The sequence below is a fragment of the Anarrhichthys ocellatus genome, unplaced genomic scaffold, assembly GCF_004355925.1.
Source record: "Anarrhichthys ocellatus isolate YVR2014 unplaced genomic scaffold, GSC_Weel_1.0 scaffold42, whole genome shotgun sequence".
NCBI lineage: Eukaryota > Metazoa > Chordata > Actinopteri > Perciformes > Anarhichadidae > Anarrhichthys > Anarrhichthys ocellatus.
In genome coordinates, this window is record NW_022280072.1 from 1,070,155 (window position 1) to 1,081,039 (window position 10,885).

General features: G+C 41.6%; 2 protein-coding genes across 4 annotated transcripts in view; one reads left to right on the top strand and one right to left on the bottom strand.

Moving 5' to 3' along the window:
* ubxn6 (UBX domain protein 6) overlaps positions 1-4,037 on the bottom strand; it is a 6,660-nt gene extending 2,623 nt beyond the window's left edge. Inside the window, exons 1-8 of the mRNA XM_031868542.1 lie at positions 3,837-4,037; positions 2,813-2,970; positions 2,567-2,625; positions 2,313-2,441; positions 2,081-2,178; positions 1,364-1,439; positions 1,195-1,279; positions 839-1,058 (exon numbers count right to left, since the gene is read on the bottom strand). Coding sequence (XP_031724402.1) covers positions 839-1,058; positions 1,195-1,279; positions 1,364-1,439; positions 2,081-2,178; positions 2,313-2,441; positions 2,567-2,625; positions 2,813-2,970; positions 3,837-3,919 — 908 coding nt within the window. The 5' untranslated portion in view covers positions 3,920-4,037. The remainder of the gene's footprint in view (positions 1-838; positions 1,059-1,194; positions 1,280-1,363; positions 1,440-2,080; positions 2,179-2,312; positions 2,442-2,566; positions 2,626-2,812; positions 2,971-3,836) is intronic.
* Positions 4,038-4,900: 863 nt separating this feature from the next.
* uap1 (UDP-N-acetylglucosamine pyrophosphorylase 1) overlaps positions 4,901-10,885 on the top strand; it is a 16,863-nt gene continuing 10,878 nt past the window's right edge. For 2 of the 3 annotated variants that reach the window (XM_031868330.1, XM_031868332.1), the window contains exons 1-5: positions 4,901-4,989; positions 5,921-6,224; positions 7,666-7,870; positions 8,490-8,665; positions 8,792-8,964. In XM_031868330.1, coding sequence (XP_031724190.1) covers positions 5,945-6,224; positions 7,666-7,870; positions 8,490-8,665; positions 8,792-8,964 — 834 coding nt within the window. In that variant the 5' untranslated portion in view covers positions 4,901-4,989; positions 5,921-5,944. Of the gene's footprint in view, positions 4,990-5,920; positions 6,225-7,665; positions 7,871-8,489; positions 8,666-8,791; positions 8,965-10,885 lie in introns of those variants that run through there. The other variant, XM_031868331.1, reaches the window with a different exon arrangement.

Here is a 10,885-nt window from a genome sequence, read left to right on the forward strand (position 1 = left end):
CATCACTCAGGGAGCACTTAAAACAAGGTGGGACTGAAGGGCTCCACCATCAGACAGTATTGATGTGTTCCAGCATGTTTACAACATCTGGCTCTTGGCTTCTTCTGTCATTTTTGTTCATTGCATGCGTCTCTAGAAGATGCCACCGCTTCGTCCGACGATTGGGAGGCCGCGTCGCAGAACACAATCAACCAGCTTGATGTGCAGAAACTTATGTGGTTGTTTTGCAACAGCCCAGTAACGCTTGTGCAAGATTTAATCAGGCAAAATGAATCGGCGTTGCGTAACTGCATGTTGACTAAGCATTGCTCAAATAAGAAAATGCAGATAAAAGGCATCTGATGTTGAACTTTACTCCACCGTCCCAGCATCACGACTACAACTAGAGGGAATAAAAATGTAGTTCAACTGTTTAATTAGACGTGTAACAAAGACATTCATGTAACACAAAAAGTGTTGCAATACAGAGTCTTGACATCTGAATTACACAGTGCAACTGGAGTGCACTTATTGTTTAATTGTGTCTGTTTACATGTGATGCATTATGGTTTACTTTGCTGCACACAGTGGCACGCGCACACGCACACACACACACACACACAGCAGCAGCCAGTATAGCCTAACACATGTCGTCTGCGTGGAAGTTCTTCGGCGTGAGTAAAGAAAACATAAAGCTCGCAATTTGGAAGTCCAAAATAAGCCGTGAGTAAAGGATGGGAAAAGTTACAAGAAATCTATTGTGTATGCTGCTGATTATAGCTCCCCGGAATCAGCAGGTCGGAAAAAAAGAGTCAGAAATAGCATCTCTATGTAACATCCATCACCGAGGAGTCTGTACCTCTGCTGCTGCTCCTTCTTGAGCTCCTCCGCTGTCAGGTTGTAGAATTCTGGAGGCAGCTCGAAGCGCTGGGCGTTGGGAGAGGCTCTGAACGCCTGAGGCTGTCTGTCCAGCTGAGCTCTGACCGGCTCGCCTCTCTGCAGACGATCCCTCCTCTCCTTCATCAGCTCCAGGGCATCGGGACTGTACTCCAGTAAGACCAGGAACTCCTCTTCCTCCTCTGATCTCCAGCAAAGGCAAACACAAATCAGAATATGTAACAACTGACGGAATGTTGTCGGAAAGTTGCGTTTGCCAGGTTGACTTTTTAAAGGATCTGTCGTCTGTTGATAAGGAACTTGTTAGGATTAATTTACCTTGACCCTCTACAGGAAGCATAATGCTAGTGAAGTCCAAGGCCTCCAGGAACTCTCTACTGCCCTCCACACAACGAACTTTCTCCTGAAATACATAAAAAAATGGGAATGATATAAAAGGAACGGGGATGAGGTCCACAGTACTGAGAGACTCTGGTTTCAAACTCACCTGGTACACCTTGTTGCTGAGTTTAATCTTCCTGTATTTCTCCTCTGTGGGATTCTTGCATATATTCTCAATATATCTATTGACAAAACAATGACACATGAAGTAACGTAGTTGTTTAAAACAGAATTAATGAGGATATTCAACTCTGTGACAACAGTAGAAGTCAAAAGAACTTAAAGCTACTACAAGGAGCTTTTATTTTCTGTTCATCTTGGCGGTCCCTGTGGACAAAAGTGGTATTGTTTCAGAGCACCAGAGTCCTTTTAGAAAACCTCTCATTTTACTGCAGCAGGGTCTGACAGTCTGTCCCTCTCAGTCCTGGTTCTTGTTCTCCCGTGTCTCCCTTCCCTCCAGCAGACCCAGCAATATGACCTGGGTCTCCAGTAGCGTGGTGTCAGTGTTGGCTCAGAACGGGGACTCTGCTCCTCGCTGGAGGAGGAGGAGGAGGAGGAGGAGGGGCTTCTGCCAAGCACTGAGCTCTGTTCCTAACGCCAGAGCTTCTGACAGCAGGTTGAAGGCGGCACGCTGGAGTCTAAGCTGAAGAAGTTTCTGGTGAACCGGTATGATATTGTCTGATTTCTCTCTGATGGTCTCGTTTATTTATGTAGGTCATATAGAGGCGTCAGTATTATATTGAGACTGTTTCATAACCAGTTAAAAATTCCTCATAGTAGCTTTAATGTCAGCATAACGATCAACCATTGCCGCGTGTCTTACTTGCTTATGATGTCCACAGCAGCCTTCACTTTCTCTCTGTCTTTGTTAAATGTGTGGACCATCATAACAGAGGCCTCGACCGCGTCCTCCTCAAACCGCTGACAGTAAAAACAAGAGTACATCTTTTAACCAACGACACTCGGTGGAATAATATTCAGATTAAATTATCATGTTGCAAACACGTTCTAATTTGAGCTGAAACAACAACAAGTGACAGTATCTTCAGACGTACCATTAAAATGGCCTCTTTAATGTGTACTTCCCTCTCTCTCTTAGTTAAAGTGGCTCCAGTTAGCGGACAGGTGAAATACACACCTGACACTGACAAACAGGCGGGATCTATCACTGGCACTTTGGATCTCTGGAAAAGATTTGTCATTCATGAATATCGTCAGAATGAATAGTGATCACTGAGAGCCATGTATTATGTTTATGAAGTAATTTCAGAAACCTTGATTCAAAGAAACAAATCACTGACATACATACCTCTGCTGCATCAGCCTTTTCTTTATCGGTCAGTGCAGCCGCCTCCAGTTCTCTTCTAACTACAAATACAGACGAATCATGCAAAACTAAATTGTTATTCTTTAATCAAACACTCATATAATAGTCTAAAGAATCATTGCACAAATATGTTGCTGCTCATCTAAGCACTATCTCTGAACAGAGGTACCTCAGAATCAGGTGTTACACGTCATGTATCCAGTGTTGGATGTGGGTTGTTTGTCTCACCCTGGTTCCTGATGGCGTCCTGAGAGGTGTGGACCTTCGGCCGGGGGTGCTGCTCTATCCTGGCCAGAGCTGCGGCTCCGGCCCTCTGGGATCCTTCGCTGGGAACATAGCGGTTGTGCTTGGCACTGGAGCTGCTCTGCGCCGCCTCGGCCTTGGCACTACAGTGTTATGAGGACAGAAGAGCGAAGTGAAGAGGGGTACGTTGTGGCTCCTTGTTGGGCCGCAAACCTCCATCCCAAACAGACACAAATGCTTTAACACATAAGAAGTGGAATTTGCTGGAACGTGTTCTGAATACACTTGAAAGGAAATTAAAAGCCTTGAAGAAATGGTTTTATATTAACAAGTTATCATTAATTTTAAGCAATTCAAAATATGTTTGAAATTACACATAAATAATGTAACAACAAAAGTGTCTAAAGCCATTGCAATATTATATAAAACTTTTTCGCAATATATACTGTATTGTTCTCTCATAAATCCATATGAAATATAATTAACCAGATTTTCGGTTAATTAAAAACAAATCTCTTTAATTGAATGCCTTACTTTAATTGTGTATTTTTAAGTGCATCCTTTTTGGGAAATGTTAAATAAGCACTATTAGCTAAATTGCTACCACAACTAATGCAGGTTAGCTAGCTTGGCTACTTCACATGCTAACGACAACAAAGCGTCACTTTACGTTACTGAGAGCATTGGCTAAATAAGATTGTTTAGGGATTAACTGTTATCTTAACCTGACATTAGATAGGCACCTCCCGCTGTGCCGAGTACTAGCTAGTTATATAATCTAGCTGCTAACATCTAACGTTAGCTCATTTTAAGCTACCTAACATACAATGAAAAACCACTAATCAGCACCATTCTAGTTAGCTTTACGGCATGCTAATAGTGACCCAATATTCATCAAATTATCAGCAGCTAGCTATTTGCTAACTCAATATTTCAAACGTTAGACAGCTGTTAGCTGTAGCTCTACTAACGTTAGCTGTGGAAAAAAAAAGTAAAATTTTCTATTTGCCTGGCTTCTTCTGTTAACTTCTTCCCAGGTCCCGCAGATTTAAACTTAATGTCTTTCTTAATGTCTTCCAAAAACTTCTTCATTTCCGTTATAGCTGTCACAGAAAAAATAAGTAATCCGATCGCAGAAACAGAAATAGATGAAAGAGCTCCTAACTAGCTAACGATAGGTCTTAGCTGGGAGGACCAAAACAAACGTGTGTCAGCTGATACAAAACGGCTTCCGCCTCATAAACGTCTTCTTCTCTGGTTTGTTTTAATGGCAGGTTGGTGCGATAGCGCCACCTAGTGCTCCGGAGTGGACCCGTAGATCATGTCAATCAATCCTGTTTTTTTGTTTGTTATTTTTTTTAATTGCTTTGGATATTTTAGAAATTGGGGTTTGAATTTCTTGTGAATGGTGTATGCTTGTGCACTACTTTATTGTTTTGTGTGAATAACAAAGAGCATTAATAGAAACGTGGGGGAAATTAAAAAAATGTCCCGAGTCACTGCCCTCCAGTGGCCACAGCGAGGCATTGCAACATAAATGTAAAATTAATCAGAAGCAAAATCAATCATTCATCAGGTGTAAATTACATATTGGCAGGAAATCTGGAATAATATATAATATAAAATAATAATAGATTAAAAAAAATGTAAAAAGTCTGTCAGAGTGAGAAGTAAAAGAGCTAAACGTAGGAAAGCTTAGCTTAAGCCTTATGACATACATGACTAATTGCTACTTTATGTACCATTAAAAAAAGTTAAATGTGAGACTTAAAACTGGTTCTGGTAGCCGAATAGCAAAGGTCCATTACAGTTGCAAATGGCTTTATTTAAATGACACGGATTAAATATCCAGATTAAAATATATTCCTACAGTCATGATACAGTTATCATTGTTTGTTTCTGTAAACCGCCAGTAGGCTAAAACCAAAAATGAAGAAGAAGTCTTAGATTTACGAGACGCACTTGAAAGCAGCATCTCTGCTGAGGAGAGGGCTGCGTCCAGCTCGCGCGCCCCGCCACTTGTGCCACGTCAAACGTGACGTACCAGGAGGTGTAGTCCGGGTGGGAGGAGTCTTAAAAAAAAAATACAGTACAAGAAAAACCACTCAACGGACTGGCTGGCATTAATGGTCTTAAACTCCAAGAGGAGCACTTGTGAAAAGGTAAGACGAGTTTAATATTACAAGTCATATTATCTTTGATGTATTCTACCTGCTTTGCTAACTGTTAGCTCCACAGTTAGCCGGTTAGCTCTTAGTATCTGCTGGTGCGGCTGTCAACTCGCGTGCTGCACCACCACAATGATACATGCAGTTTGTATAGAAACAAATCAATACATAGCACAGCTAAGTAACAGCAGTCTATTTCATTACACCTCGCTAATACTAAATGTCCTCTGCTACGAGCGAAGAGGCTTATACCTGCTGTGTTTTACATCCTCTTTAAACCTCTTCACAGAGACTCTTGTGAACATTTATTTTGAAAATATTTGTGAATACCGGTGCTAAAAGTTCCCCTCCAGTGGTGTGATGATTTCCTGGTTTCCAACCAGAGTGAATGAACATCAGAGTGGTAGTCAGTTCAATTAAAGCTTGCCCTTACAGTTCTAGTACAAGATGTAAATGTTCTGCTATGTGATGCATTGTGTGTTCACTTGTTGTTCTAGTTCTACAGTATATAATAAATACCGAGGTCATTACTCTCCAGAATAACTCCACCCTCCTAAAAGTAGTTTCGACTAACCATCGAACAAAACAAAATGATATCTCTCCTTTAATGACCAGGTGGCAGGTGTGTGACGCCAGTGGGGAATATACCAAATTCCTTTTATGATGACTAATAAGTGTTTTTCTTTTTGTTTTATTTCCTAAACACAATCAAATGTAGTCAAACAATATTAGAATCAGCCTTAACATTTGTAATATGTGTGTAGTTGTACAGTGTTAACTCCTCTTCACATCATTGTAACCCCAGAAATGTTATAATATAATAATAATGAATATATACATATATAAATTCCAGAAATATGGCTGAGGACATGACCGTAGTATCCTCTTAAGTAACCACTCTTTTTTTTTTTTTTTTTTGTTTCAGAGTTAATCAGAAGAACTTTTCATCATGGACCCAAACGCCAGCGGACTCACCAAGAGGTTGGCTGAAGCCGGCCAGTCGCACCTCCTGCAGTTTTGGAAAGAGCTGGGCCCCAAGGAGCAGAGCGACCTGACCCTCGACCTGCAGGGGATGGACTTTCAGGAGATCAACGGGTTCTTCAAGAAGACCACGGAGACTTCCGGCAGCAGCAACCAGGAGATGGACGCCCGCTTGGAGCCGGTGCCCCGGGAGGTCCTGGGGAGTGTGACGAGGGACCGGGAGAGCCTCAAAGACTGGGAGGAAGCAGGTGAGCTCCATCGACAGCTTCTGTCTGAGTACTCAATCTTTACACCTTTATTGGACCAGTGTAACACATGTTATAAGGAAACAAAGAGGGTATTCTTGTCAATATTTTATTGGATTTATTACAATGTAATTACCAATTGTTAGACTTGAAAGACTTGCCTAGGAACAATCACGCTAGTACTTTCCAAGGAAAGGAAATATCTCCTGGAGTCAGACTGAGAAGCCTAAAGGGGATTAAAACAAGGTAATTCAGATGTTTGACGTGGAGATGGGGCAGCAGGCGATCTGGTAACTTGTGTTATTGATATTATCAGATGATTGAGTTCCCACAAAACAAAAGCAACATTTTAAATAAAAACTTTAAAATGAGTATCATCAGAAACTCCCTCTTTGTTTCACCGTGTGGTTGTAGAAACTCACAAACGGTCTCCTGCGTAGATTTGAAATATGAGTAAGTCGGCTTGAGTTGTTCATTATGCTCTTGCGCAATCTCCTCTTTGCAGTGGGGGTCTGAGCATTTAGTGAGGTTTTCCTGGGGGAGGCGGAGAACATCTGGTCCTGATTTGTGTCTGATGTAAATCGAGTTTCTGCTTGACCCTCATGAGGTCACTCTGCTCTGTCAGTACCAAATACCGTGTGTGTGTGTGTGTGTGTGTGTGTGTGTGTGTGTGTGTGTTTGTAGGTTTCGGTGGGTAGTCAAAGTCTAGCAGGCCCGCCCAGTTTGCTGGTATAAACCTTGTCTTTTGGCACTTGTAAGAAGAAGCAGTATTACATATCAAGTCACGTAGCAGCAGTTTATGTAAGACAGACTGGAACCCTCGTAAACTGAACCACAATCAAAGACTCGTGCAGAGTCGTCAGATTCCAGTTTAGGGCTAATTTATTACGTTGCCAAAGTCCTGTTGGAGTGGCCATAAAACGTTGGGCAATACATTTTATTAATACGTTTTATCAGTGTTGTTTTAGTTAAAGTTGTTGTTATTGATCTAAGATGTCCTTACATTAGCAAGAAGAATGCACTATGACCCTTATTGGAGATGAGATATTGTGTTAGTGCAATGAGATTGTGCGTCATGTAGCAGCATGTCGGTCTAGATGTGTTTCAATATCGTAAATACATTTGACAGTAGAGCTGCAATTAACGATTGCTTTCGTTGTCAATGAATCTGATGATTATTAATGTTTGGTCTGTAAAATGGTGAAAAATGTTTTTCCTAAATGTCTTGTTTTGTCCACAACTGAAATATGTTCAGTTTACTGTCACAGAGGACTAAAGAAACCAGAAAACATTCACATTTAAGAAGCTCGAAACAGAGATTTTAAACTTTTCTTTCCTTAAAGAATTACTCAGAATGATTAATTGATAAGTCGCTGCAGCTCTGCTTCATAGGACCGATATTCTCGCTACTATTTATGACAAACTGTGCTCTGTGCGCCGTCAGGTCTACACTGCATCTCTCAGAGTAAAGTGGCGGTCCTGCTGCTGGCTGGGGGCCAGGGAACCAGACTGGGGTTCTCTTACCCCAAAGGCATGTACGACGTGGGGCTGCCGTCCCACAAAACCCTCTTTCAGATCCAGGCCGAACGCATTTTCAAACTTCAACAGCTGGCTGAGCAGAAGCACAAAATCAAGTGCTGTCTTCCCTGGTAAGACGTCACGTTGTGCTTCGGGGAGAGATGACTGAGGCTTTTTAGTTCGTGTGCCTGTCGGCTGAATTGCTGCTTTATTTGAAGAAGAACAAAAAAAGGGATTTAAGGAACCAAATACTGTCTTTCTGTTCATTATTGGACCTGCAACCATTTGCTCCAGTTGTGTTTGCATGATGATTAACTTGAATCACTGCCTCAAAAGGAAAATTACTGGAAAAGGATTATCTCCCCGTGGAGCGGATCAAAGGACAGTTTGAAAGTTTGAGAGATGGAGATAACAGGAGGGCAGTGGAGTGCATAAAGTCAGCTGACATCGTAGTTAGGGTTTAACGGTCCCAAATGGCTTCATGACGTCATCCTCAGCAGGTCTGATTCTGTAGAGAAGTTGTTACAGTTTTACTGTCCGTCATATACTTAAACTTTATACATCTCTGGCTTGGTGACAGCAGTTTTGTTGTAAGTTTCGTTAGTTTCAGATACTGACATTGTCTGCAGCGTTTAAAGTGTATCTATCCTAAGCATGCATCCCCCAATCCCTCAGCTACCCGGTTCACACTTTTATAAGTTATTTAAAATAGAGAGGAAAACGAGTAAACAACCTCTGTGTTGCCTTCAGGTACATCATGACCAGCGGCAGGACAATGCAGTCCACCAAGGACTATTTCTCCCGAAATAGCTATTTTGGCTTGGACAAGAACAACATCATCTTCTTCCAGCAGGGCATGCTACCAGCCATGGACTACAATGGCAAGATCATCCTGGAGAACAAAGGGAAGCTCTCCATGGCCCCTGGTAAGCCGGCTCAGGATTTGCGACTTCTGGCTCCATTGGCAGCGTGAATTCACAGCTGTGTGTTTATTATTTGCCACGTTGAGGTTGTGTGTTGTAAAACGAGTGTCCCCTGTGTCTGTATTTCAGATGGGAATGGGGGTCTTTACCGAGCTCTGAGGAACCAGGGCATCATGGACGACATGGAGCGGAGAGGGGTTGAATTCATCCATGTGTACTGTGTAGATAACATCCTGGTCAAAGTGGCGGACCCCTCCTTTGTTGGTTTCTGTGTGAAGAAGGGAGCAGACTGTGGAGCTAAGGTGGGTCGGGTCACACCTCTGGCTTTTTCCCGTCTTCTTTACTGCGTGAGGCTTGAAGCGCCTTTTTTAAATGGTCTTGTTAATTACTGTCAAAATTTGAATCTCCAACAGATTCCATTAAATGAATCAGGACATTGTAATTAGTACTGTACAAGAAGGCTGCAATCCACATCTAAGTTAAGATCATTAACCTACTAACCATCCACCAATCTACGTCATCTGCAATACAAACTCTGTGACAAGGAAACAAGTACGAGCCAATCGGAGGCAGAGTAGGGCGGGTCTTTGCGGAATGTGGGTGTGTAAAAAAAATGTACGCGGTATTATCCGCATCAGATGACAGTCGGCGTGCCCCGAACATATTTTCGACACCTTTTTAAAGTCTATATCAAGTGTACGCTATATTTAGAATATTTCAACTGCTTCACCTTTCTACAGCCCTTTCTGGCGGGGGTTCCATATCTTATATCTGTCTATGCTCTCTTCAAAGCCACCAGACTTCATTGACAGAAACAGTCATTTTTACCGTCAGCAACTCCCGTGTTCTACGAGGTAAAATTACTGTTTTTTGTCAAAGGAGACTTTTGGCTTTGAAGAGAGCAAAGATCGATATACCGACTTAACTTCCCCGTTGGAAACTTCTGTCTGACAACAAGGTACAGCGGTGAAAATATTCTAAATATAGAGTACACTTAAACTGATATTGACATTTTTTAGGTGTCTAAAATACGTTTTGCTACAGTACATTGCTTTGCTGGTTCTTCTCTAAACTCAATCTACTGTTGGTAGTACACTGACTGTGAATAAGTACCTCATACAACCACACTTCAAAATACCCAAACTATCCCTCAGATTCATTTTGGCGTTTTATTTTTAAAGATCTTAAAGATGTGGTTTCATGGTGAATCATGAAGTTGCCTGAAGTGTTAACTTTACCTACATTTATTTTTGTGATGATAATGGTCTTCAGTTTAGTTCTTAGTTATAAAAACTCATTCTTAAATGCCAGATGCTACACTTTAAGAGAAGAAAGATTAACAAAGGTTGACGCAGCAGCAGGTTATGAGCTCATATATTCCTGTCATAAAGGGACAATGATCCCTCAATATTGTTCACCTGCAACACTGATGAGCTCAGCTACCTTTCACCAGACCAGGAAGTAACAGTAATATTGTAAGGATGCATGCACACAATGATTATAACTGATCAAATAGGGCGAAGAAACACCCGTATTAGTTGTACAAATATTGATATTTAATAAGTCTGCAAGTGAACAAACTGTCAGCAGTGACGCCATAAAGTCTGATCAGTCAGTCTAGTTTTTTTATTTTATTCCAGGGGTTCCTAAAGTACCACAGATGTCGAGTGTGTGCCTTGAATTGAAACTGATGGTCAGTTTGCTGTAACAACAGTTTAACTGCCCTTTTCTAGACTGCTGCACCTTCCGCAACTCACCACCGGGTGGCGACATTGTCCACTTGTGTCTCCTCGTCTTCTTGAGCAATAAATTCATGACGGCTTTCTAGGAAATGTGAGAGTTGAGCCCAGTGCCTTGCTTAATAAACTTTCATCATGGTATCAGATAGCATGAGAGTGATGAAAAGAAAGCAGATCTTTTTTCCACAACGTTTCCTTTGGCTGGAGTGAACTTTAATTGTGGGAAGGAAAAAAGCTTTTCAGAGTACAATGGTTCAATTGGAAACTTTTTCTTTCTCCACTAGTCAATAAACCATATTTATGATTTCATGCTTAATTATAACTTTTCCAGTCAACACACTGCACATGGAATAAATAGTTGTGATGCAACTCACAGAGCAGGTCCATCTGTTTGAGATACGTTTGAGTCTTGTGCTTTGTTTTTACAGTGACTTGTACTCTCTGATGCATTTAATTAATCAAGAAAAGGCACGTTATTAGCAGG